At 51.0% G+C, this 27,854-nt stretch overlaps 1 protein-coding gene across 3 annotated transcripts in view; it reads left to right on the top strand.

The window, feature by feature from the left end:
* The window catches only part of INCENP (inner centromere protein), a 320,967-nt gene that overhangs the window by 128,647 nt on the left and 164,466 nt on the right, over positions 1 to 27,854 (top strand). For all 3 annotated transcript variants that reach the window (XM_030201189.1, XM_030201191.1, XM_030201190.1), the window contains exons 7-8: positions 6,753 to 6,885; positions 7,571 to 7,607. In XM_030201189.1, the coding sequence (XP_030057049.1) occupies positions 6,753 to 6,885; positions 7,571 to 7,607 (170 nt within the window). The remainder of the gene's footprint in view (positions 1 to 6,752; positions 6,886 to 7,570; positions 7,608 to 27,854) is intronic.

The following is a 27,854-nucleotide window of genomic DNA, read 5'->3' on the forward strand; positions in this document are numbered from 1 at the left end:
GAGGCAGTTGAGCAATCAAAGAACGTATTGATTTCAAAATCTGCACCCTGGTCCATAAAATTATCTACGGCGAATCCTGTGCAGTAGGAATGGATCCTCAGAAGCTTAGACAAAATTGGGTGGCGGAGCAGGTGGGGGAAGAGAGGTTGGTGGTTGGGAGGCGAGGATAGTGGAGGGCAGACTTATACAGTCTGTGCCAGAGCCGGTGATGGGAGGCGGGACTGGTGGTTGGGAGGCGGGAAATACTGCGGGCAGACTTGTACGGTCTGTGCCCTGAAAAAGGCAGGTACAAATCAAGGTAAGGTATACACATATGAGTTTATTTTGTTGGGCAGACTGGATGGACCATGCAGGTCTTTTTCTGCCGTCATCTACTATGTTACTATGATACATGATAAAGCTGGGTGTCGTTGGCATAAAGATGATATTGGAAACCATGAGATGAGATCAGGGAGCCCAGGGAAGAGGTGTAGATTGAAAAAAGAAGGGGTCCAAGGACAGATCCCTGAGGAACTCCAACAGAGAGCGGGATGGGGGTGGAGGAAGAACCATGAGAATGTACTCTGAAGGTACGGTGGGAGAGAAGAGGAGAACCAGGAGAGGACAGGGCCCTGGAACCCAAATGAGGATAGTGTGGCAAGAAGTAAATTGTGATTGACAGTGTCAAAAGCAGCGGATAGGTCGATGATGATGGAATAGTGGCCTTTGGATTTGGCAAGGAACAAGCTGTTGCAGACTTTAGACAGTGCAGTTTCTGTCGCGTGTAGGGGGCGAAAGCCGGATTGAAGAGGATGGGACATGTTGTGCTGTGCTATGCCAGACAGGGTGAATGGTGACTCCCGTGGAGGCAGTTGAGCAGTTTTCCCGCTGTGGGACCCGCCAGCCAGCGTTGAAGCGTTGCAGTATGTGCAAGCCAGGAATCTCACAGGACACAGAGGAAATAATCAGCGACAGCACATATGCCATGGTCTTTGAGCTCTCTGGCAGGGCCGGTGCACTGTTTAAGCGTTGCCATTCTGGGACAGACCAAAGGTCCATCAAGCTCAGTATCCTGTTTCCAACAGTGGCCAATCCAGGTCACTAGTTTGTAGCCGAGCGCAAGAACGGGTGCTATTTTGTAGGGGCCTACTGGCATTGAGGAGCAGCCTTTATCTGATCACGTGCAGAACACAACTGCCATTTTACAGACTCTGAGCCCAGCAGTGCATTCATCTGCATTGGTATGTTTGTTTTTCTCTAAGTTTATATTGCTCTTAAACCAGGCATATTTACTGAAGCAGGGTCAGAGTTGTTACTACTACTAACTAACATTTCTAAAGCGCTACTAGGGTTACGCAGCGCTGTACAATTTAAACATAGAAGGACAGTCCCTGCTCAAAGAGCTTACAATCTAAAAGACAAGAGAACAATCTAAAGACAAGTGAACAATCTAGAGGACGAGTGAACAGTTAATCTGGTAGGGTGGATAGATTGGGGCATTCTATATTTCTCGAGCGGTTAGGCGCCGAAGGCAGCATTGAAGAGGTGAGTTTTAAGCAGAGATTTGAAGATGGGTAGGGAGGGGGCATGGAAGATTGTTCCAGGCATAGGGTGAGGCAAGGCAGAATGAGCGGAGCCTGGAGTTGGCAGTGGTGGAGAAGGGTACTGAGAGAAGGGCTTTGTCCTGTGAGCGGAGGTTACGGGCGGGAACATAGGGGGAGATGAGGGAGGAGAGGTAGTGAGGAGCCGCAGACTGAGTGCATTTGTAGGTAAGGAGGAGGAACTTGAATTGTATGCGATATCTGATCGGAAGCCAATGAAGTGATTTGAGGAGAGGGGTGATATGAGTATATCGGTTTTGGCAGAATATAAGACGTGCAGCAGCGTTCTGAACGGATTGAAGGGGGGATAGATGGCTGAGTGGGAGGCCGGTGAGGAGTAAGTTGCAGTAATCAAGGCGAGAGGTAATGAGAGCGTGGACGAGAGTTCTGGTGGTGTGCTCAGAGAGGAAAGGGCGAATTTTGCTGATGTTGAAGAGGAAGAAGCGACAGGTCTTGGCAGTCTGTTGGATATGCGCAGAGAAGGAGAGGGAGGAGTCGAAGATGACTCCGAGGTTGCGGGCAGATGGGACGGGGAGGATGAGGGTGTTATCAACTGAGATTTATTTTATTTATTTTTGTTACATTTGTACCCCGCGCTTTCCCACTCATGGCAGGCTCAATGCGGCGGGCAATGGAGGGTTAAGTGACTTGCCCAGAGTCACAAGGAGCTGCCTGTGCCGGGAATCGAACTCAGTTCCTCAGTTCCCCAGGACCAAAGTCCACCACCCTAACCACTAGTCCACTCCAGAGAGTGGAGGAAGAGGAGAAGTGGGTTTAGGAGGAAAGACGAGGAGCTCGGTCTTGGACATGTTCAGCTTCAGGTGGCGGTTGGACATCCATGCCGCAATGTCGGATAAACAGACCGATACCTTGGCCTGGGTCTCCGCGGTGATGTCAGGTGTGGAGAGGTATAGCTGGGTGTCATCAGCATAAAGATGATACTGAAAACCATGAGACGAGATCAGCGAGCCCAGGGAAGAGGTGTAGATTGAGAAGAGAAGGGGTCCAAGGACAGATCCCTGGGGAACTCCAACAGATAGTGGGATGGGAGTGGAGGAAGATCCATGGGAGTGTACCCTGAAGGTGCGGTGGGAGAGATAGGAGAACCAGGAGAGGACAGGGCCTTGGAACCCAAAAGAGGACAGCGTGGCAAGAAGTAAATCATGATTGACAGTGTCAAACGCGGCAGAAAGATCGAGGAGGATGAGGATGGAGTAGTGACCTCTGGATTTGGCCAGGAGCAGGTCATTGCAAACTTTAGAGAGTGCCGTTTCTGTCGAGTGCAGAGGGCAAAAACCGGATTGAAGTGGATCGAGGATGGCATGAGAGGAGAGAAAATCAAGGCAGCGGCTGTGAACGGCGCGCTCAAGTATTTTGGAAAGGAAGGGTAAAAGAGAGATGGGGCGGTAGTTGGAGGGGCAGGTAGGGTCAAGTGAAGGTTTTTTGAGGAGAGGTGTGACAACGGTGTGCTTGAAGGTGTCAGGGACAGTTGCAGTGGAGAGAGAGAGAGGTTGAGGATGCGACAGGAGGGGGTTGACAGTATGGGAGATGGTGTTGAGTAGGTTGGTGGGGATGGGATCAGAGGAACAGGTGGTGCATTTCGAGGAGGAAAGAAGGCGGGAAGTTTCATCCTCGGTGATCTCAGGAAAAGAGGAGAAAGAGACCTGGGTAGGTTGGTTGAGGGAGAGGGTTAAAGGGTGAAGAGGAGGTGGTGGCTTGGTCTTGAACTCAAGGTTGATCTTTTGCACTTTGTCGCGGAAATAGTCGGCCAGTGATTGAGGGGGGAGTAGGAGCGGGGGGCACTTTTAGGAGGGAGTTAAGGGTGGTGAAGAAACGACGAGGGTTGGAGCTGAGGAATTGGTCAATTGGGTGTAATAGTCCTGTTTTGCACGGAATAGGGAGGAGTGGAGGGAGGATAGCATGAATTTGTAGTGGAGGAAGTCTGAAAGGGTACGAGATTTCCTCCAGAGGCGCTCAGCGGATCGGGTGCAGGAGCGAAGGTAACGGATGCAAGGAGTCAGCCAGGGCTGGGGATTGGTGCGCTTTGTGGGACGGGAGATGGATGGCGCGAGGGTGTCCAAAGCAGAGGAGAGAGCGGTATTGTAAGCGGAGACCGCTTTGTCGACAGTTTCGGAGGACGTGATGAAGGGGAGGAGATTAGAGATAGTAGATGATAAGGTGGAGGGGTCAATAGCCTGGAGGTTCCTGGAGGTGGTGGTTAAAGTTGGACGGGGTGGAGGGGGGGGGGGGGTGAAGAAGTGTGAATGTGATCAGGTGATGGTCGGAGAGAGGAAGAGCTGAGACATGGAAATTGGAGGGTGAGCCGGAGGAGGAGAGGACGAGGTCAAGACAATGGCCGTCACCGTGAGTAGGGGTGGTGGAGCACAGCTGGAGGTTGAAGGAGGATGTTAGGGTGAGGAACTTAGAAGCATGGGGGTCGGATAGGTCATCAGCATGTAAGTTAACGTCTCCGAGAATGAGGGACGGAGATGAGGGGTCAAGAAAGACAGAGAGCCAAGCATCAAAGTCGGTAAGGAAGGAAGGGAAGGATTTATCAGGGGGGCGGTAAATGACTGCCACTCTGAGTGGTAACGGGTAGAATAGCCGGATGGAATGGGCTTCAAAGGATGAGAAGCAGTGAGACTGCGGTAGGTGGAGGGGTTGGAAACTACAGGAGGGTGAGAGTAGTAGCCCAACGCCTCCGCCACGGCCAACTGGGCGGGGCGTGTGGGAGAAGAGAGAGCCTCCATGGCAGAGGGCTGCAACTGAGGCAGAGTGTTCCGGGGAGATCCAGGTTTCGGTTAGGGCGAGCAGTTGAAGGGAGCGAGAGATAAAGAGATCGTGGGTGAGAGACAGTTTGTTGCAGACTGAGTGGGCATTCCACAAGGCGCATGAGAAGGGGAGGGAGGAGGGGGGAAGGAGGGGAATAGAGACGAGATTGGAGACATCCCGGGATCGTTCGCAAGGATAGGACGGGGACAGGTGAGGGGGACCTGGATTAGGGTTTGTCTCCCGCGGATAGCAGGAGGAGGAGCCAAGAGAGTGCGGAGGAGGGTGGGGGAGGTCGGGCGACGAAGACGGGGTGTACTTAGGAGGAAAGGGGATGGGTTAATGGCAGGAAGGAAGTGCCGAAGGTTGAGAGCCAGGAAGGAGGAGGGGGACAAGAGGGATGGTGAGGTGAGGGATGGAGGTGAATAGGGTATTGCGGTGGCGGGCAGGGTGGGAGGGCAGCGGGTAGTTCTAATGGTAGACAGTGGGAGTGGGGGGAAAAGAAGATTAGGAAGGAACAGGGCAAGGAAGGGAACATGGACAGGGGCCATAGGTGGTGACTGAGGTGTAACAGGTGACTATATAGTGACTGAGGTGTTAAGCAGATAGATAGGGCTTGAAGCTAGGTTTTGGGTTGGCGATTAGGTAAGTTGCTGCAAGGTGCTTCAGTTTCTTGGCTCTTTGGCTCATATGCCTTCCTGGAGTGGGCAGATCTGCTTCTCCCTCCTTATCTGATGTTGCTTTGATCTATTTGGAGGATCATCTATTTGAAGGGAGATCATCCAAAAGTACTGAGGTTGTTTCATAAAGAGGCGCTCTTATTTCTGAGGCACTGGCAGTGCTTTCCATTGAGGAGCCTTCTGCTTCGGCATTGGGAATAACATATTAGTCGATCATGAGGGGGCTTAGAGGTCCTAAGTCCTTCCCGATTCATCCAGACATTCAAAACCTGATTAACAGCAGAATGGATCTCACCAGACGCGGGGCTGAGAGTGAGAAAAGCCATGGCTCACCTCTACCCACTAGTTCCAGAGGGGAAAGATAAATTGCAACTTCCCAGGGTAGACTCCCTGGTTACAGCGGTGACAAAGAAGACCACCTTGCCGGTGAAAGGGGGCATTGCCTTAACGGATAGGAAACTAGAAGACTTACTGAAACAAGCCTTGAAGTGGCCTCTTTGGTGTTTCTCCAGGCAGGCCTTCAGAAAGGATTAATGTTGGCTTCTCTTCAAGTGGCAGCTTTGGTCTGTTTCAGGGACTGACTGTAGTAGCTTGCCAATTCTATAAGATTAATATCTAATTATGGATTTTATTTTTGTAAGATCTTAAAAACTTATTTGTATGCATTATACTTTTTTGGTCTAATTGGTTGGTATCATATTTGATGGGGAAATTTTATTTTACATAATTATGTAATTAAATCTGAGATAACTAACTTTTGTAAACTGCTTTGAAACAAATGTTAGTTGCGGTATAGAAGTACCTGAATAGAATAGAAAATGTCTCTTAGTCGAGCTAAATGCGCTGTGATTGGCTCAGAGACTTCCTGGTCTCTCAGCTGAGTGAAGCACTGCCAAAAAAAGACATTTTTATAAAGGGGGAAGGTGGCCAAAACAGGTGCCCATCCAAAAAAAAAAAAAAACGTCCATTTTGGCCCCCTTAATAATAAAAATGTCTTTTTTGGCAGTGCTTCACTCATCAGAGACCTGGAAGTCCCTGAGCTAATCACAACGCATTTAGCCGAGCTAAACGCGCTGTGATTGGCTCAGAGACTTCCAGATCTCTCAGCTGAGTGAAGCACGGCCAAAAAAGACATTTGAGCTGCGAAGAAGTTGCAGGAGATGTTTCTTTTTTTTTCTTTGCAGCTCGTCCCGGCAGGCAGGCAGTCTGAGCAACTGCCTGGGGGGAGCTAACCATGCTTCTGGGAGTTTTGAAAGGCTTTGAAACGGATCAGATGAGGTTTTTTTTGTTGTTTTTTGAGTGAAGGACATCCTTGGCATGCGCAGAGCAGCCAACATAACGCTTGGTTGCTCTGAGCATGCTCGACCGGCCGACTGGCCGAGTGTTTACTGATAGAATAGAGAATGCAAGTGAGCTACAATGAGCAGCTCATTTGCATTCCCTTTCCGTAATGCATGCCCGTTCCTTACGATTCGCTAAGGGAATCGGTAAGGGAAGGGCTCTAACGATTTTTTAGTGCATCTTCCCATGAGGAGCTGGACTGGATGCCAAAAGAGATCTCAGCTCAGTTTTCAGTTCTCTAACTCCATCTGCTGGTGGTCAAACATAACTATGCCACAGGTTCTGGAATAGTGGGAAGGACTAATGGAAAGATAGTTATCGGGTAAGGCCTAATTTCTCCATAAGCTATACTTGTTAAAAGCATACATTATTTTTTCTTAAGGTTTCTAAAAGTCCACGACGATCCCTTCGCCTCCGGAATGCGAAAAAGATAGCAATCAGCAACCTTGCCATAGAACCTGAACAGGGGAGAGTAACCCGTCAAACTGTGGCACAGGTGGAGAAGCAAGAGAAAGGTGAGGTACCAGATGGTAGAAAGGACTCTTAAAAATTGCCTATATCACTCCTCGCATTTGTCCTGCAGAGAGTATGGGTGGTGCTGATTTGGGATCAGGGTTGACTCAGCAAGGTATGCATGGGGATGTATTTAACTACTTCCTTCCTTATTTGTGCCAGACCAGCTAAGATAAGTGGGTAATGTTCCCCTGCAAGCAGATTGAGACAGCAAGAAAAGCCCAGAACTGACGTCACCCCCTCTTTAGGGGGCTGGCACTGCCTTTTCAGCATCTCAGCATTTCGCTGTCTCCTGCAGATAGTGCAGTCATTTATTCTAGTGCAGTAGTTTATTTTTTTACTCCTCCCTTGTGTACTATGCTATGGTGAGTATGCATCTACAAACTGTGGATTTGTTACTGTGGTCTCTACCAGAACATTAGTTTTCAAAGAGAAACTTCACAGGAAAATTTGGCCTCTTGGTCTCCTGCTCATTGTTACAGCTTTGTCCTGAAATGCTGCTTTCATGAAGAAATAAACCTCTTAAGACAGAAAAGCAGAAGAGACAGGTTGGAAAAGAATGTGAAAGACAATGATTTCCGAATTTAAAACTAAAAATCCAAGCATATCCATTAGCTGTAGTTAAGATGTTGATAAAATGCTTTTGTGTATTTGTAAGGTGTTTATAACCGTGCTATTTCCTTGCAGAGAAAGAGGAGCCTGAGGAGCAGACACACACTGCTAGGTATGTCTCCTGTAAAATAGTGTTGTCCAAACTTAGCTGGCTAGCTGCTTATGTAGGTTGTTTCAGCATGAAGGAGGCCAAGACCACTAACAAAATCTATAAGACCAATCGATCGTTTTAAATTGAGTTAATAATTTTTTTTTTAATGTGTGTGTTGCTTGTGCTTGAACAGGGAATCTGACATACCAGAAAAATATTTTGGGGCCATATTCAGTACAGCATATGTGGTTTAAGGTATTAGGGTAAAATTATGTGGATATTTTTAACCAGCTATTCAAAATATGTCTGTCACTTCTTCTGACTATTGCTATTTAAAGATAACTTCATACCTTAAGCCTATGTCCATGGTTGAGATACTGTAACTGCGTAAAGTTACCCAAGATAGAAGCTAAACATTCTCACTGTCAACTCTGAGTCTTCTCCCCAACCTCTCCCAATTTTAAATGCTTTGTTCCATATCATCATGCTGATCAATCCATAGACTGGTGGGTTGTGTCCATCTACCAGCAGGTGGAGATAGAGAGCAATCCTTTTGCCTCCCTATATGTGGTCATGTGCTGCCGGAAACTCCTCAGTATGTTCTCTATCTCAGCAGGTGGTGGTCACACACAGCAGCAGCTCTGGCTAGGTCTCCAAGCCTAATTCTTAGGTTTTGTTGAGTACCTGGGGTTGAGGGCTCTTCTTGAGCAAGTGCAAACTGGTAGTGCCAGGTCCCTCCTTTTCTCCCCCCTCCCGCTGGCTCCGTTAAAAAAAAAAAAAATTTTGAACGTCCTTTAAGGGCGTTTATTTCAACGTTTATATCAGCGTTTATTGCAGCTGCTCACTGGGACACCAGTTCGTTACAGCTCAGAGCGAGAAGCAGGTAATTTTACCTTTTTATAGCGGGCAGGGGGTTCCCCGTTCGGTCTCCACGTGGCTTATGGCATCGGAGAGCGAGGGCGCGAAGATTCGCTACCCGGACCGCGTGTGTGCGTCTAGCGGGGATGCGGGGGTTTTCAAAGCCTGAATCGCCTTTGTTGGGCATCAGTTTGGAGTCCGGTCAGTGTCCCGGTTCTTCCTCCGGTGCAGCGGTTTTTCCTCCCATAAGCGCCCATCTCCCGCTGCTCGCCCACTCCATGTTGGCCGGTCCACTCTGCTCGGACGGCTTCTTCTTGGGCCGCCCTCGAGCTGGGAGACGTTAATGCTGTGGTCGCCCTTGATTCGGGTGACGGCAAGAAAGCGGCCAAAGTTAAGCGCCGTTCTTCCTGCGCGGCTCCTCGGAGTTTCGCACCAGACGCCATTTTGGATGCGCACCATGTTCCTCCCCCGCTCTTGCGAGCACCGGTTGAGGTGCGTCTAGGGCCGTGGCCCAGGCGGCAGAAGTGCACAGTTCGGGGGGTTTCTCCCCTGAGTTCATTTTGCTGCTGCATCAGGCTTTTCTTATGATAAACGCTGCCCCGGCTCCCCCCTCTGATCAAGGGGCTGAGGCCTCCGGAAGCAAATGCCCTCGGGTGGACTTCCGGGCCCTAGAGGACTCGGTCTCCTCTGATGTAGATGAGGGCAGCGTATCTGAGTTCTCCCAACGGTCCTTTGGGGATTCCTTGGAGGAGACGGATTACCGCTCGGTTGGAGCGGATGACCCCTCTGCAGCATGGATCTTTCGCTCAGAGGATTTGCCCAACCTGTTAGTGCAGGCCATGAGCATTTTGAAGAGTTCCTCTCCGGAGGACGTCTCTCCCTCAGCCTCTGTTGGCTCTGCCATCATGCGGGGGACTAAGCGCCCGCCTAGATCCTTCCACGTGCATGAATGCACACCTTGATTTCGGCTCAATGGGATTTCCCAGAAGCGAGCCTTAAAGTGGCTAGGGCTATGTCCCGCCTCTATCCTCTGCCTGAAGGTGAACAGGAGGCCTTTCTTGGGCCTACCGTGGATTCTTTAATCACTGCGGTGACTAAGAAAACGGCGTTACCGGTGGAAGGTGGCACGGCCCTAAAGGACGCCCAAGACAGGAGTTTGGAGGCGGCTTTAAAGTCGTCCTTCGAGGCGGCTGCTTTAAGTTTACAGGCCTCAATTTGTGGCTCCTATGTGGCCAGGGCATGCCTGACGCTTGCGCAGTGGGCTTCCCCCTCGAATCCTTCCTTGAGGGCTGATTGGCCAGCCCTGGAATCGGGCTTGGCCTACTTGGCAGGCTGGCTGTATGATGTCTTGAGACCCTCGGCTAAAGGTATGGCTCAGACAGTCTCTGCACGGCGGTGGCTTTGGCTGAAGCATTGGTCTGCTGACCACGCCTCTAAGTCTCGCCTGGCTAAGTTGCCTTTTAAAGGCAAGCTGCTCTTTGGGGTCGAGCTGGACAGGATTGTGACCGATCTCGGCACGTCTAAGGGCAAGAGGTTACTGGAGCTCAGGGCTCGGGCCAGTGATGCCCGCCCCGGTTCCTCCAAAGGACGGTTTCAGGAAGCCCGTTGGTATTGCCCGGGCAAGTCGAGCTCCTCTGCCCCCTCTTCCATCAAAAGGAACTTCTCTCCCAAGCAGCATTCCTTTCGCAGAGACCGCCATCCCGGAGGTGCCTCCTCCGGTCCTCGCCCAGGGTCTTGTACCCAATGACGGGGCCCTGGTCCATGGCCCACTGCAGATTGGAGGACGCCTATCATTTCTGGGCGAGTGGATCAGGGTAACTTCAGACTCTTGAGTGCTGGAAGTCATCAGAGACGGCTACAAGCTAGAGTTCTGCCGACCCTTAAGAATCGGGTTTGTGCACTCTCCCTGCAAGTCTCCGGTCAAGCTGTGGCAGTGCAGCAGACTTTGGACAATCTGATCCGCCTGGGTGCGGTCGTTCCGGTGCCAGAAGATCACCCTGGCAAGGGACGTTACTCCATTTACTTTGTGGTACCTAAGAAAGGAGGTTTTGTCCGGCCTATCCTCGACCTCAAAGGGGTCCATCGGGCCTTGGAAGTTCGGCACTTCCGGATGGAGACTCTCCGCTCTGTTATAGCGGCAGTGCAGGCAGGGGAGTTCCTGGCATCCTTGGACATCAAGGAAGCTTACTTGCATATTCCCATCTGGCCTCCTCATCAACGCTTTCCGCGTTTTGCAGTTCTGAGGACTCTCCCAGTTCAGAGCCCTCCCTTTCGGGTTGGCTACTGCTCCGCAGACCTTCTCCAAGTTATGGTGGTCATTGCGGCCTTCCTACGCAAGAAAGGAGTACAAGTCCATCCTTATCTGGACAACTGGTTGATCCGAGCCCCCTCTTATACAGAGTGCGGCAGGGCTTCAGACCGGGTGATTGCTCTTTTGAACTCCCTGAGGTGGATCATCAACTGGGAGAAAAGCCAGCTGCGCCCGACTCAGTCCCTGGAGTATCTGGGAGTTCGATTCGACCCCCAAGTGGGCAGAGTGTTCCTGCCAGACAATCGGATTGTCAAGCTTCAGGCTCAGGTGGACAAGTTCCTAGCAGCCTCTTCTCTTCGGGCTCTATGGGCAGCTGTTGGGCTCTATGACGGCCACGATGGAAGTAGTGCCCTGGGTCAGGGCCCATATGAGACCTATACAGCTCTCTCTGCTGCAGCGATGGACTCCAGCTTCGGAGGATTACGCTGTGCGCCTTCCCTTGGATCCAGCGGTGCACAAGGCGCTGAGCTGGTGGCTGAGGTCAGACAAAGCCGTCCGTAGGAATGCCTCTTGTGACCCCGGAGTGGGTTTTCGTCACCTCATTCTGTACCCTTGAGGCGTTTAGGCATCAGCAACGAGGTTTAAAATAAATAAACATTTTTAAAAGGCGGCTATTTTGGCCGTTCTTGTGGCAGTCCAGAGATAAAACGTCTTCAAGGGCGTTCTTGCCTTAGGCGGTTTTGCCTATTAGTCTGTCAGAGCACAAAGCAACTGTTTGTTTTTTATTGTGTTCGCGGCCATTATGTCTAAGCCGGCGAGGTGTCGGTTTTGCGCGAAGCGCGGCGTTGAAGTGAAAGCTGGCCAATGTAGAATTTGTGGGGAGCCTACGTTGTCAGCGCTCTTGCCCCCTTGCTTTCCCCTGAGTCGGCGGAGGTGTTGGGCGGCGATTTGACCACACATTCCGGGCCGGCAATGGCGGGACCGGTGTTGGCGTGGAAACGCGGCCATTTTGTCTGCGTGTCCCGGGTCGGCCTCGACGGAGCCGTTTTTGGCGGGAAGCGTGGCCCTTTTGGCCACACATTCCGTACCGGCGCCAGGGGACCCATGTACGGCGGGAAGCGCGCCTAGTTTAGCCACAGATCACGTGATGGACCTGCCGCCTCGGGAGCGAGGGGGGTCTGTCACGGAGACTGCGGGAAGTGTTGGGGTTTCAGCAGCATCGGGGGGGGAGTCTGGCTTCCCCCCTGAGTTTGTTTGGTCTCAGTATAATGCCTTGAGAGCTGGCCCCTCTCAGGCTGTTTGTTCCCCGAAGGCTGCTAGCTGAGTGGGAGTTAAGCGCCCACGGGTGGATATTTTGGAGCCTATGGAGATACTTTCTCTGCCTGGGTCGGAGGTTTGGAGTGACCCAGGAGAGGAGGATCTCTTAGATGTGTCTGAAGGTCAGGATGGGCTAAGGCCTGGGGAAGATTCTTCAGTGGTTGACATTTTTCATAAGGAGGAGTTGTTAGAGCTTATTGATCAGGTGATCTCTACTTTGAAGTTTGCTCCGGCGGCCACTCCCTCTGCGGAGGGACCCCAGGTAGATCCTTTGGTTAAGGGGATTCGGAGAGCCTCCCGTTCCTTTCCCATGAATTCAGACATTAGGGACATGGTTTTTCAGGATTGGTCTGTGCCGGAGGCTGCTTGTAAGGTATCTAGGGCTATGGCGCGGCTGTATCCCTTGCCTCCGGAAGATTTGGCCCTGCTGAAACCACCTACTGTGGATGCGGTGGTTATGGCGGTTACTAAGGCTATGGCCATTCCGGTGGATGGCAGTACAGCCTTACGGGATCCTCAGGATAGGATGCTAGAGTCCTTTCTGAAGCATAGCTTTGATTTGTCGGCTTTGGCCTCGCAAGCCTCTGTGTGTAGAGGCTTGGTAGCCAGAGCTTGTTTCCGTTGGGCGGAGAAGCTCTTTGACGAGCCTGTGTTAGAAAGGACTGGTTTGGTTCAGGACCTGGCCAAATTGGAGATGGGGGTCTTAGGGGCTGGGTGGCAGATGCGGCCTCTAAAGCAAAGTTGTGTTCTCTACCTTTCAAAGGTTCTATGTTGTTTGGAGAGGACTTAAACTGATGAGTGGTCTTGGGGATACCAAGGTCTCACGGTTGCTGGAGTTACGGCCTAAGGCGGCTAGTCGAGGTGGTTCGGCTAGAGGTCGGTTTAAGGACGTGAGGCGGTACAGGCCGGGCAGATTTGTCTCCTTCTAAAAGCTAGTTTTGACTTCCGGTGGGGGCATGGAGCTGTGAGGACGTGAGGAAAGGCAGCTCCGGGGCGCCAGTATAAATCAGCATTAGTAACAGCACAACCCCGTTGAAAAAAGAACGCCGGATCGTGAAGGAAGCAAACCGCGAACATTTATTGAATAACGCGGGGCCCAAAAAACGTCGGATGGCAACAAAATCAGCTCGGAAAGAGCCAAAAGAAAAGACTCGAGCCGCGGACAAAATGGCGGACAAACACGCGCCGGCGTCGCCACCGCTTAGCTCACAATGGGCAACTGAAATCACCGAGGAGGTAAAGGCGGCGGTGGAGCAAGCGGTGGGAGTCAAACTACAGCTGATATTAGACAAGCTTGAAGGGCTGACAGAGAGAAACACGCAGCTGATTAACGAATTGCAGGCGGTCCAGCAACGAGTCGGGCAGGCGGAGGAGGACATAACAAAAGTCTCGGAGGAGCAGCCAAGAATTCGCACGCGCCTCGCGGAGGTGGAGGCGAAGCTCGATGACCTCGAGAATCGCTCGAGGAGGAATAATCTCCGCCTCGTGGGGCTGCCTGAAGCATTACCGGAGAGAAATTTAAGTGCATTCCTAGAAAAATGGCTGCCAGAAGCGCTGGGAAATGAGGAGATGGTGGCAGCTCTGAGGGTTGAAAGAGCGCACAGGCTTGGTCAGAGAAGAGATGAAACAGGTCGGCCCAGAGTGGTAATATTCAAGATCTTAAACTATGCCCACAAAATGCTTATTCTCCAAGAGCTGCGCAAGGGGAAACATCTTGAATATAAAGGCAAAAAAATATTGTGCTTTCAGGATTACTCCACAGCAGTGTCGGCGGCAAGAAAAAGTTTTGCGCCACTGTGTACGAAGTTGTTTGGACTCAAATACAAATTTAGCCTCCTGTACCCGGCCAAGCTCAAATTGATGGAAAATGGGCAGGTGGTGTATTTTGAGAAGGTGGAGGAGGCGAAGACATATGTGGAGAGGATGCTTGCCATGGGCCGTGAAGGGTGAAAGCTCAGAGGCACTGGAAATAAGGGAGAAACTCCCGCAGAGCAGTATTGGTGGGCTTAGAGACTAAGGTTTCGCATTGTTGGATTACAAGTTAATGGACATAGCGGAGACACATAGAAAATGAGAGTGGAGAGCCTTGAGGGCATGTTGAAGGAATTCTCCAAAGCGGTTTTGAGTTGCTGTTGTTTGGTTATTGCGAGTTTGCAGCAGGACCAGTTGTCGGCTGGAGAAAGGATCACAGGGCGCAGAATCCAGAAAAGTCAAGAGGTTAATTTGGGATGAATGAAGAGCCCTGACGAAGGGCGAATGGACCTTTTTCTGGACATTATTTGTCATCTAGAGGTCTGGTGAGAAAAGGGGGGTGGGAAGAATAAGAGGGTTGGAATAATCGAGGGTTTTTTAGAGGCGCCCTAGCCTCGATACTGAAGGAAGTTATGCTTAGAGGCATGAAGGGATGGAAAGTGGGAATGGAAGGGAGGGGGGAGGGGGTGGGGTGGGGGGGAGGGAGAGGGAGGAGGGAGGGGAAATTCCTGTATGGCTATGGTGGTATGATGAAAATAAGGAAGATCTGGGGGGTAGGCCGAATAAGTCTGAAGAGGGATTCATATCGAGCTGAGGGGGTGGAGGCTGGGACACTCTCTCGGAGTATATTGCAAGGAAATAGACAGGCAGCGACTATAGAAAGAGGGGTGACATGACAACTCTACAGATAATAACATGGAATGTGGGGGGTATATCCTCTCCGATCAAGAGACAAAAAATACTAAAAACACTGAATGATAAGAAAGTGTCCATAGCATTTTTGCAGGAAACGCACCTCACTAGGGAAGAACATAAAAAGTTGAAAGCCTGGTGGGTGGGGGAAGTGTATGAAGCGGCAGCAGTCAAAAAAAAGGGAGGAGTAGCGATCCTAATTAGGAAAAACCTAAATGTGGAGGTCAAAAAAGTGGTGGCAGATCCAGGGGGGAGATATGTCCTTGCATCAGTGGTGGTGGAACATCAACCATTAGTGTTGTGTAATATATACGCTCCAAACAATTTTGATAAACGGTTTGCAACACAGCTTATTCGCAAGATACATACAATGGGTGAGATTCCATTAGTGGTGGGAGGGGACTTGAATGATGTAATGGACCCGATATGGGATAGATCTAAACCGACAGGGAAGGAACTGAATAGAAGGGAAAGGGGCACTACGAGGATATGTGATGCATTAGAATTGGTAGATGTCTGGAGACTGTTACATCCGATAGATAAGGACTTTACACACCTCTCCAGGGCTCATCATACACTATCTCGAATAGATTACATAATGCTTTCCAGGGAGCTTATCACCAAAGTGGAGGAAGCCCAGATAGGCCCAATCATGGTCTCTGACCATGCTTGGGTGAGAATGCAGATCCGGTTGGGAGGAGGGAGATCCATGATGGGAACTTGGCGCTTTCCCGCACATCTGTATCGGGACGCTCAATTTGGGCCTTTCCTGGTGGAGAGGTGGAGGGAATATAGTGCTCACAATGAACAACATAGATCTGATCCAATTCTCTTTTGGGAGACGGCCAAGGTAGTCCTCAGAGGAGACATCATCTCTTATCTGGCCTTCAAAAAGAGAGCACGAAATAGGGAGGTATATAGATTGGAAAAGCAAGTGGTGGCATTGAGAAAGAGGTATGGAAAGGGTCATGATCTGGGAGTGAGAAGGCAGTTGCTAGAGACACAGCAGGCATTGAATGAACTTCTACAGGAGAAGACTCAGAAAGCAAACATATATTATAAGTATCAACTCTATAGGTTTGCTAACAAAAGTGGGAGGTTTTTGGCTCGACTCGCCTCCCAGAGGCTTAGTGCTAAGAAAATCCTCACAATGGAGGATAATGCAGGAATAAGGGCAAATACAGATGAGGGCATAGTGGCCATCCTAAGGGATTTCTTTGGCAGGCTATACACAAAACAAGAGGATTTAGTACACCCTAGTGGGACGTACCTACATAGTATGGACCTGCCGAAGGTAACTACGGAAGAAGCAGAGGTGTTGAATGCACCTATTATAGAAGAGGAAGTAGAATTAGTGATTAAGGGGAGTAAGTTAGGGAAGGCTCCAGGGCCGGATGGTTGGAGAAGTGAATTTTTCAAAATATTGAATGCTGAGGTGAGTCCATTGCTCGCGGCAGTATTTAATGCAGCCATTCAGCAGGGGCAGTTGCCACGACACCTGAATAGGGCACAGATCAGCGTGCTGCCCAAGGCAGGTAAACCAGCAGATAGACCAGACTCATATAGACCAATTTCACTAATAAATGTGGAATTAAAATTCTTGGCAAAGATTTTAGCAAATCGATTAGCGAGGTTTCTGCCCGATTTGGTCATGGACTCCCAAGTGGGATTTACATGTGGGAGGGTGATAGCTAAGAACATGAGGCGAATATGGGTTGCTTTAGAGAGGGTTAGAATAGAACGGGACCCGGCTTTGCTAATCAGTTTCGACGCTGAGAAAGCGTTTGACAGAGTGGACTGGGGTTATCTGTTTGGAGCGCTGCGAGCTTATGGGATCACGGGATTGTTTGAGAAGGCAGTGAGAACGCTATACACAGATCCCCAGGCGCAGATATATGCGAATGGTCTACAGTCTGAATGGTTCCCGATAGGGAGAGGGACAAGGCAAGGTTGTCCACTATCACCGCTCCTATTTATCCTAGCGGTAGATCCCCTTCTGAGGGAGATTCAACAGAATGTAGATATCCGAGGGGTGGTGATTCGAGAGCATACCTTTAAGACAGCTGCATTCGCGGATGATCTGTTGGTGCTAATCACGGACCCGAGGCGCTCCCTGCTATATCTGATGGAAAGCTTAAAGGAGTATGGGGACTTTTCGGGGTTCCGGTTAAATCTGTCGAAGTCAGAGGCCTTAGCTAGCTCTGAAGATCTACAAAGAGGGTGGGGGGATAGTTTTCCATTGAGATGGGCGCAGGGTTCTTTTAAATATCTGGGAATACAACTGCCAATGGATACCAGGCAGATTTATGACCTTAATATGGCCAAATTGCTAAGTGACACCAGGGAGCAGTTGGCACGGTGGTCTATGCTCCCTGTGTCGTTAATGGGACGAATACAGTTGTTCCGTATGATAGTATTTCCACGATGGCTCTATGTCTTACAGGCCCTGCCTCTGTGGTTGGCAAAGCGGGAGTTGGGGACACTCAGAAGAATGGTGATGAAGTTCTGCTGGGCTGGCAGGAAATCTAAGATGAAGTGGCAGCAGCTATTAGGGCACTGGAGAGTGGGGGGGTTAGGACTGCCGGATATGCGGGAGTATAACCAGGCATGCCTCCTACGACATCTGCGGGACTGGCTCCTGGGTACGACCACATACACGGATGTAGAATTGGAGAGGGCATATTTCTTCCCGTGGCATATGAACAATTTACTACATATTAAGCGGCCAGGGCAGTTACCTGTTAAAATCAGAGAGAGTGTATTGTTGGGGCCGCTGAGGAAGGTGTGGCGGGAGTTACTGCAAAGGTGGGGACAGGATCCGGGTTCCAGTGTATTCTTATCACTAGCTGGGAATGATGATTTTACCCCAGGTAGGGAAAATGCTGTGTTTCGTAGATTACAGGAGCAGGGAGTAGAGCTATTAGAGAGTTTTATTCAAGAGGATGGAACCTTGATTGCATTGGCTGACTTCCAACAAAGATGTTCTGGGGGAGTGGCGGTGCTCTTTGCTTATCAGCAATTAGCACATTATGTGCGTAGTCTGGGGAAGGAGGGGTTGTCCCTTAGTTTTGGGAGACAATTCAGGGAATTTATGGAAGGGGATGCATTGGGGCAGGTTTCAGTCTCCTGGTTCCGCAAAGAGTTAGAGAAAGGGCAGCCAGGAAAGCAGATGTCAGAGGTGGCAGCGAGGTGGAGTGCGGAAGTACAACAACAAATTTCTGAACAAAACATAAAGCAAGCGCTGATGGGTATACCGAAGGTGGTTTACAGTGCAGAACTGCAAGAGTGTCAATTTAGAATCTTACACAGAGCGTATTTTTCCCCCAGGAGGGCTTTCCATGCTAAAGTGGTGTCTTCAGATAGATGCCCGAAATGTAAACAGAACAATGCCACATTGGTGCATTGCCTATGGCAGTGTAGAGCTCTTAAAGCCTTCTGGGGGAAATTGGGTAGATATATGGGAGAGGTGCTGGGGTACCCAATCGCTCTCACTTTTGGAAAAATGATATTGGGTATCCCTGGGCAGTGGGGGGTTGGGACCCAAGGGGAGCGGCTGTTTTTGAGCAAGGCATGCATAGTGGGGAAAAAGTGCATTCTCAACCATTGGGTGGTGGACGTGCCTCCCTCTCATTGGTACTGGAGAAACAAATTACATCAGCTGATGCTCTGGGAGGCTAGAGGGGCACGCTGGACACCAAAGAGAAGGACACAGTTTTTAAGTATCTGGGGGAAATACATAAACAAGATATCGCCCCGAGCACGCAGTCAAGTGCTCAACGGGCTACCCTGAGGATTTTGGGATACTGGATGAGCACGGGTAAAAGAGACATATACAGGAAGGGGGGAGGGGGAGGGATGTATAGGAGGGAAGAACGCTTAGGAAGGAGTATAGGGGTTGGGGAAGTGGGAGGGAAGGGGGGAGAAGGAATCTAGAAAATAAAGAAAAATAAAAAGCAAATCACATAGGACATGTACCAGCTTTGGATAGATATTATAAACATTGCCTGTAACAAAGCAAAATGGGATCAGCAAACAGAACATTGTGTATGTTGGACATGTTTTAATGTATTTGAAGTTTCAATAAAAAATGATTTAAACATAAAAAGCTAGTTTTTCCAGTGGACGCAGTCCTTTCGAGGGGGTCGTCGAGGAGATAGGGACTCCTCCGGAGGTGCCGGAAATGGTAATAAGTCCTCCTTATGGAGGTGTGCAGGTACAGCCTCTGGTGAAGGTCGGGGCGCAACTTCGTCTGTTTTATCAGGGGTGGACTCAAATTACTTCAGATCAGTGGGTGCTAGATGTCGTTCGCGACGGTTATGCGCTCGAGTTAGAGCACCCGCTGCCGGATCTTTCTTCCCTTTCCTTGTCACTCTCGAGTCAAGTTAAAGGCTATTCAAGAGACTCTGGGCCGCTTAATCCAGTTGGGAGCTGTGGTACCCGTTCCTCGGCACGAGCTGGGAATGGGTTGTTATTCCATTTACTTTGTGGTGCCGAAGAAGGAGGACCAGTTTCGACCCATTTTAGATCTCAAGAGGGTCAATGGGGCGCTCAAGGTGCCATCCTTCCGCATGGAGACTCTGCACTCGGTCATAGTGGCTGTTCGTCAGGGAGAATTTCTCACGTCACTGGATCTCACGGAAGCGTATCTGCACGTGCCGATTCGAGAGGCCCATCAGCGTTTCCTTCGTTTTGCTGTTTTAGGGAGGCGCTTTCAGTTCTGTGCTCTGACTTTTGGTCTGGCAACGGCTCCACGCACCTTCTCCAAGATAATGGTGGTGGCAGCAGCGGCTTTGCGGAGGCAGGGAATTCTGCTGCGTCCGTATCTGGACGACTGGTTGATCCGGGCAAAGTCTCTGGCTCACAGTGTGGTGGCGACGGCTCAGGTGGTCGCATTTCTGGAATCGCTCGGATGGGTAGTGAATGTAGTCAAAAGTCAGTTGATCCCATCTCAGAGTCTGGAGTACTTGGGAGTGCGGTTCGACACGGCAGTGGGTCGTGTTTTTCTGCCGGATTCTCGGATCGCCTCTCTTCAGCAGCAGGTCCGGCTGTTAATGTCCGTTCAGAGTCCGATGGTTCGAATATACCTTCGGGTTCTGGGCCTCATGGCAGCGACAATAGAGGTAGTACCATAGGCCAGGGCGCATATGCGTCAGCTTCAGGCGGCTCTGTTGTCTAGGTGGTCTCCTCAGGTACACAGTTTGGAGTTGCGGTTGCCATTGAGGGGGGCTCCTCGGCGCAGTCTCCAGTGGTGGCTGTGCTCGGCTCATCTGAAAAAGGGCATGCCGTTGGAACCTCCTCAGTGGGTGATTCTGGTAACGGATGCCAGTCTGCTGGGCTGGGGAGCTCAGTGTCTCCGTCGGTCCGCGCAGGGGCGGTGGTCGACTGAGGAAGCTCAGTGGTCTATCAACCGGTTGGAGACGAGGGCGATTCGGCTAGCTCTGTTGGCATTTAGCGTATGTCAATCGGCAGGGCGGTACAAAGAGTCCACGGTTGGCAATCGAGACGGCTCTGCTTATGAGTTGGGCGGAAAGGCATCTAGTGCAGATTTCGGCGGCGCACATGGCCGGGGTGGACAACGTGAACGCGGATTTTCTAAGCAGACACATGTTGGACCCCGGAGAATGGTCTCTGCACCGGTCGGTGTTTGACCAGATAGGTCTCCAAGCCTAATTGTTTAGGTTTTGTTGAGTACCTGGGGTTGAGGGCTCTTCTTGAGCAAGTGCAAACCTGGTGGCGCCAGGTCCCTCCTTTTCTCCCCCCTCCCGATGGCTCCGTTGAAAAAAAAAAAAAAAAAATTTTGGACGTCCTTAAAGGCGTTTATTTCAACGTTTATTTAAACGTTTATTGCAGCTACTCACTGGGACACCAGGTCGTTACAGCTCGGAGCGAGAAGCAGGTAATTTTTACCTTTTTATAGCGGGCAGGGGGTTTCCCGATCGATCTCCACGTGGCCTATGGTGTCGGAGGGCGCGAAGAATCGCTCCCCGGACCGCGTGTGCGCTTCTAGCGGGGATGCGGGGGTCTTAAGTCTGATTCGCCCTTGTTGGGTGTCAGTTCGGAGGCCGGTCAGTGTCCCGGGTCTTCCTCCGGTGCGGCGGTTTTTCCCGCCATAAACGCCCATCCCCCGCTGCTCGCCTCCGCCATCTTGGCCGGCCACTCTGCTCGGACGGCTTCTTCTTGGGCCGCCCTTGAGCTGGGAGACGTTAATGCCATGGCCGCCCTTAATTTGGGCGGCGGCTAAAGTTAAGCGCCGTTCTTCCCGCGCGGCTCCTTCGTGGAGTGTCGCGCCGGACGCCATCTTGGATGCGCAGCATGTTTCTCCCCCGCTCTTGCGAGCGCCGGTTGAGGGTGCGTCTAGGGCTGTGGCCCAGGCTGCTGAAGTGCACAGACTGGGGGGTTTCTCCCCCGAGTTTATTTTGCTGCTGCATCAGGCCTTCCTTATGCAAAACGCTGCCCCTTCTCCCTTGTCCGATAAAGGGGTTGAGGCCCCCGGAAGTAAACGCCCTCGGGTGGATTCCCAGGCCTTAGAGGACTCTGTTTCCTCTGATGTAGATGAGGGCAGCGTATCTTGAGTTCTCCCAACGGTCCTTTGGGGATTCCTTGGTGGAGACGGATTCCCGCTCGGATGGAGCGGATGACCCCTCTGCAGCGCGGATCTTTCGCTCAGAGGATTTGCCCAACCTGTTAGTGCAGGCCATGAGCATTTTGAAGATTTCCTCTCCAGAGGACGTCTCTCCCTCAGCCCCTGTTGGCTCCGCCATTATGCTGGGGACGAAGCGCCTGCCTAGAACCTTCCACGTGCATGATGCCATGCACACCTTAATTTCGGCTCAATGGGATGTCCCGGAAGCGAGCCTCAAAGTGGCTAGGGCTATGTCCCGCCTCTATCCTTTGCCTGAAAGTGAACGGGAGGCCTTTCTTTGGCCTACCGTGGATTCTTTAATCACTGCGGTGACTAAGAAAACGGCGTTGCCGGTGGAAGGTGGCACGGCCCTAAAGGACGCCCAAGACAGATTGGAGGCCGCATTAAGGTCGTCCTTCGAGGCGGCTGCTTTAAGTTTGCAGGCCTCAGTTTGCGGCTCCTATGTGGCCAGGGCGTGCCTCACGATTGTGCAGCGGGCTTCCCCCTCGGATCCTTCCTTGAGGGCTGATTGGCCGGCCCTGGAATCGGGCTTGGCTTATTTGGCAGATTTACTGTATGATGTCTTGAGAGCTTCGGCTAAAGGTATGGCTCAGACAGTCTCTGCGCGGCGGTGGCTTTGGCTGAAACATTGGTCTGCTGACCACGCCTCTAAGTCCCGCCTGGCTAAGTTGCCTTTTAAAGGCAAGCTGCTCTTTGGGGTCGAGCTGGACAAAATTGTGACCGATCTCGGCACGTCTAAGGGCAAGAGGTTACCAGAGGTCAGGGCTCGGGCCAGTGCTCGCCCCGGTATCTCCAGAGGACGGTTTCAGGAAGCCTGTCGGTACCGCCCGGGCAAGTCGGGCTCCTCTGCCCCCTTTTCCTTCAAGAGGAATTTCTCCCCCAAGCAGCATTCCTTTCGCAGAGACTGCCGTCCCGGAGGTGCGCCCTCCGGTCCTCCCCCAGGGTCTCGTACCCAATGACGGGGTCCTGGTCCATGTCCCAGTGCAGATTGGAGGACGCCTGTCCTCGTTTCTGGGCGAGTGGACCAGGGTAACTTCAGACGCTTTGGTGCTGGAAGTCATCAGAGACGGCTACAAGCTAGAGTTCTGCCGACCCTTAAGAGACGGGTTTGTACTCTCTCCCTGCAAGTCTCCGGTCAAAGCTGTTGCAGTGCAGCAGACCTTGGACAATCTGATCCGCCTGGGTGCGGTTGTTCCGGTGCCAGAAAATCAGCTTGGCAAGGGACGTTACTCCATTTACTTTGTGGTACCAAAGAAAGGAGGTTCTGTCCGGCCTATCCTCGACCTCAAAGGGGTCAATCGGGCCTTGAAAGTTCGGCACTTTCGCATGGAGACTCTCCGCTCTGTTATAGCGGCAGTGAAGGCAGGGGAGTTCCTGGCATCCTTGGACATCAAGGAAGCGTACTTGCATATTCCCATCCGGCCTCCTCATCAACGCTTTCTGCGTTTTGCAGTCCTGGGCCGACACTTCCAGTTCAGAGCCCTCCCGTTCGGGTTGGCTACTGCTCCGCGGACCTTCTCCAAAGTAATGGTGGTCATCGCGGCCTTCCTGCGAAAGGAAGGAGTACAAGTCCATCCTTATCTGGACGACTGGTTGATCCGAGCCCCCTCTTATGCAGAGTGCGGCAAAGCTGTGGACCGGGTGATTGCTCTTTTGAGCTCCCTGGGGTGGATCATCAACTGGGAGAAAAGCCAGCTGCGCCCGACTCAGTCCCTGGAGTATCTGGGAGTTCGATTCGACCCCCAAGTGGGCAGAGTGTTCCTGCCGGACAATCGGATTGTCAAGCTTCAGGCTCAGGTGGACCAGTTCCTAGTAGCCTCTCCTCTTCGGGCTTGGGACTATGTGCAGCTGTTGGGCTCTATGACGGCCACGATGGAAGTAGTGCCCTGGGCCAGGGCTCATATGAGACCACTACAACACTCTCTGCTGCAGCGCTGGACTCCGGTGTCGGAGGATTATGCTGTGCGCCTTCCCTTGGACCCAGCAGTGCGCAAGGCGCTGAGCTGGTGGCTGAAGACAGACAAGTTGTCTACAGGGATGCCTCTTGTGACCCCGGTGTGGATTGTCGTCACGACGGACGCCTCTTTGACGGGCTGGGGAGCCCCCTGCTTGGGAAGGACAGCGCAGGGGCTCTGGTCTCCTGCAGAGGCAAAGTGGTCTATCAACCTCCTGGAACTCAGAGCCATTCGGTTGGTGCTTTTGGAGTTCCTCCCGGTACTGGCGTTGAAGCCAGTACGGGTCCTGTCGGACAGTGCCAGGGCTGTGGCCTATGTCAACCGCCAGGGAGGTACCAAGAGCGCCCCTCTAGCCAAGGAAGCCATGAATCTATGCCAGTGGGCAGAAGCGAACCTGGAACAGCTGTCAGCGGCCCACATTGCCGGAGTCATGAATGTCAAGGCGGACTTTCTCAGTCGCCATACCTTGGATCCCGGAGAGTGGCACTTATCGGCTCAGGCGTTCTTGGACATCACGAAGCGCTGGGGCCAGCCGAGCCTAGATCTGATGGCGTCATCGGCCAATTGCCAAGTGCCGCGCTTTTTCAGCAGAGGACGGGACCCTCGATCTCTGGGAGTAGATGCTCTTCTCCAACAGTGGCTGACACAGGAGCTTCTCTATGTGTTCCCGCCCTGGCCCATGTTGGGCAGGGTACTAAATCGGGTGGCAAAGCATCCGGCCCGAATAATCCTGGTGGGTCCGGACTGGCCCAGACGTCCCTGGTATGAGGACTTGATCAGGCTCTCAGTGGACGACCCTCTGCGGCTGTCAGTGGAGCAGGGCCTGTTGCATCAGGGTCCCGTGGTGATGGAGGATCCCTCCCCCTTTGGTCTTACGGCCTGGCTATTGAGCGGCAGCGTCTGAGGAAGAAGGGCTTCTCAGACAAGGTCATCGCCACTATGCTGAGAGCGAGGAAGCGCTCTACTTCTACTGCTTACGCCAGGGTTTGGCGTACCTTTGCAGCGCGGTGTGAAGCAGGCTCACTTTCTCCCTTCAATGCTCCAATTTCTTCAGTGCTGGCGTTCCTGCAAGAAGGTCTGGAGAAAGGCCTGTCGCTCAGTTCCCTTAAAGTCCAGGTAGCGGCTCTGGCTTGCTTCAGGTGCCGCCTGAAGGGTGCTTCCCTGGCTTCGCAGCCAGATGTGGTACGTTTCCTCAAGGGAGTTAATCACCTGCGCCCTCCTCTGCACTCAGTGGTGCCTGCGTGGAATCTCAGCCTGGTGCTAAGAGCCTTGCAGAAGCCGCCTTTTGAACCAATGTTGAGGGCATCTCTGAAAGACCTGACGTTGAAAGCAGTCTTTTTGGTGGCTATCACTTCAGCCAGAAGAGTTTCCGAGCTCCAGGCACTCTCATGTCGAGAGCCTTTTCTGCAGTTCACTGAAGCAGGAGTGACTATTCGCACAGTGCCTTCCTTCCTGCCCAAGATTGTTTCTCGCTTCCATGTGAATCAGCAGCTCTGTCTCCCTTCCTTTCGTAGGGAGGACTACCCAGAGGAATACTCTGCTCTCTAATTTCTGGATGTGAGACGAGTCATCATCAGATACTTGAAAGTGACCAATGATTTCCGGAAATCGGATCATCTGTTTGTCCTATTTGCAGGTCCTCGTAAGGGTCTGCAGGCTGCTAAGCCTACAGTGGCAAGATGGGTCAAGGAAGCCATTGCAGCGGCTTATATGGCCGCGGGGAAGGTGCCGCCTATCCAGCTGAAGGCTCACTCCACTAGAGCTCAGGCGGCCTCGATGGCGGAGGCCGGGTCCATCTCCTTGGAAGAGATTTGCAAGGCGGCAACTTGGGCATCGGCCCATACCTTCTCCAGGCATTACCGCTTGACTGTGGCTGCTCGGGCGGAGGCCCGGTTTGGAGCTTCAGTGTTGTGGTCAGGGATTTCTATGTCCCACCCTGGGTGAGTACTGCTTCGGTACATCCCACCAGTCTATGGATTGATCAGCATGATGATATGGAAGGTAAAATTATGTATCATACCTGATAATTTTCTTTCCATTAATCATAGCTGATCAATCCATAGCCCCTCCCAGATATCTGTACTGTTTATATTCTGGTTGCATTTCAGATTCAAGTTTAGTCTTCAGTTCCTGTTCAGGAGGACTTCGTGTTCAAGTTTTTTCAATTGGATTCTTCAAGAGTTGAGACGAGTTTGTGTTACAGTGAGCTGCTGCATTCCTCTCCCCTCCGTTTTACGGGGCTGGATTGAGACATAAATTCTGCCGGCACTCCCTCCCGCTTCGTGCGGCTGTAGGGCAGCTTTGTACCCCTCCCGCTTCGGCGGTGTTAGGGTCAGTCAGCTCCTCCCGCGGTTGCGGTTGCAGGATAAGCCAGATCCCCCCGCATCGGCGGGGTGGTGTCCCTCCCCCGCTCCGCGGGGATGAGCTGGACAGATTCCCCTCCCCCACTTGTGTGGGGATGAGCTGGGTTAATTCCCCTCCCCCGTTTCGGCGGTGGTGAGCTGGGCAGAGTGTCCCTTTGTGGGTGTAATTCTCTAAGTGCTGAGTCCTGTGGATGGAGCTTTGATATCGACATACTGAGGAGTTTCCGGCAGCACATGACCACATATAGGGAGGCAAAAGGATTGCTCTCTATCTCCACCTGCTGGTAGATGGACACAACCCACCAATCTATGGATTGATCAGCTATGATTAATGGAAAGAAAAATATCAGGTATGATACATAATTTTACTTTATATGAAACTCCAATATTTATAACTCGTGTTTTACTCAGTGTATTATCCCAACAATATTTACTGGTGGGTCCTCTTAATGTGCTCCTTCAAAGGATTGTTCTCCTCTAATAATACGCATGTTCCTCTATTATGCATTGAACATTACCCTTCCCACTCCTATACCCCCCTCCCCCCCCCCCCCCCCCCCCCCCCCCCCCCCACAAAGTTCAAGTTTTAAAACTAGGGGGAAAAGGTTATAAGAGCCTAGTTGATAAAGTTTGCGTTTTCTTTTGTTTTTATTCTGCCTGTCAATAACCTGCAATTCCTCCTTTAAATCTAAGTTCCCAAAGCACAGAGCAAAATAATGTTCTCTTACCAGAGTAATGTCCTCTTCTCTCAGAACTTCTCAGAAAGAAAATTCTTCCTTGAAGCTTCTCGATATGTGTAGTCATCATTAGATATCTGGAAATCATGAATGAGTTTCGCAAATTAGACAATCTGTAGTTTTTTATAAGAAGAGGCTTGGCCTTGTAGCTTCCAGTTGCAAGATGGCTGAAGGAGACTATCACATCAGCTTATTTGCTTGCGGGGCAGCAGACTTATTGTGTACGCAGCATACATCGACATCCTGTGTGGAGACTACCGTACTGTCTCCACCGGATATTTGCAAGCCTGCAACGTGGTCGACACTGCATACCTTTGCCAAGCACTACAGGTTGGACATTATGGCGCACTGTCCTCAGGGCAGCAGTGCCAGGATCCTGCTCCAGGGATTGCTTTTAAACATCCCACAGGTTCTGGAATAGTGGGAAGCTATGTAATGGAAGGAGAAATTAGGTCTTAACTGATTTTTCTTACTATTAGTCTTTTTCACTGTTCCAGAGGCCCACCTGAAGTTTCTGAGATGTTTAGTCTGTGCAAGTTAATGGGTTAAATAATGACTGTCACCTTGCATGGTGCCTTGTTCTTTTTTGGTGATGAGGGAAAATGGTATTGAATGCCATGGTAGCATGCTAGATCAAGAATGTGATAGGACTGGCTTATATTCTGAAATGATTGCCAGTCCCTGCTGTCTTCCAGGCCACTAGAGTACAAGCTGCTTCCTGGGCTTGAAAGATTGGTATCTCCAGTGGAGATTTGCAGAGTGGCCACTTTGGCCTCCTAATATTCAGACTAGCAAAGGTGCCATTTTTGAGGTTATTGTGTTGAGTGCAGCTTTGGCTGTTTCCTGCCTGCTCTTAATGACTACTTTGGTACATCCCATGCATCTGGACTGGTCTGGCAAGACTCAAGGAAAGGAAATAGTAGACAAGACAAATTTCTCCTTACTTAATTTCCTTTCCTTAAGTCCTGTTAGACCAATCCAGAACCCATCCAGTTTATGGTGTTCCGCCTGCTTATCTATGGTGGTGTCACTATTGTGCCACTTCTCGGTGGGGGTTCCCTTATGTTGTTTGTAGTTGATAACAATAACATTTGAGGTTGAGGGGTTATTAATTCAGAACCCACTTCATGAAGGGTATACTTGGTTTTAGTACAGACATCTTGGAGTTTACAGGGATGCAGAGAAACTTTTGTAGGTACTCATCAAACCAGTTCTGTGTTTCATCTATTTGTAGTGATCAATAAACCCATGCAGGACTCAGGGGAAAGAAATACCAGTATGACTAATTTCTCCTTAACTGTCTCTTCTTGACATAAAAGCATGTACTTCATTTTTCATTGGCTCCTAATAATAATTGATTATCAAAGTTGTTGCTATCACAAAAAATATCACAAATCTAATCTTTTAAAGCTTTAGCCTTTAAAAAAAAATCCCTTGATATTCATCTTGTGGCTTTTTGATGTATCTGTAGTGGTTATGC

Source organism: Microcaecilia unicolor, chromosome 4, assembly GCF_901765095.1.
Source record: "Microcaecilia unicolor chromosome 4, aMicUni1.1, whole genome shotgun sequence".
Taxonomy (NCBI): Eukaryota; Metazoa; Chordata; class Amphibia; order Gymnophiona; family Siphonopidae; genus Microcaecilia; species Microcaecilia unicolor.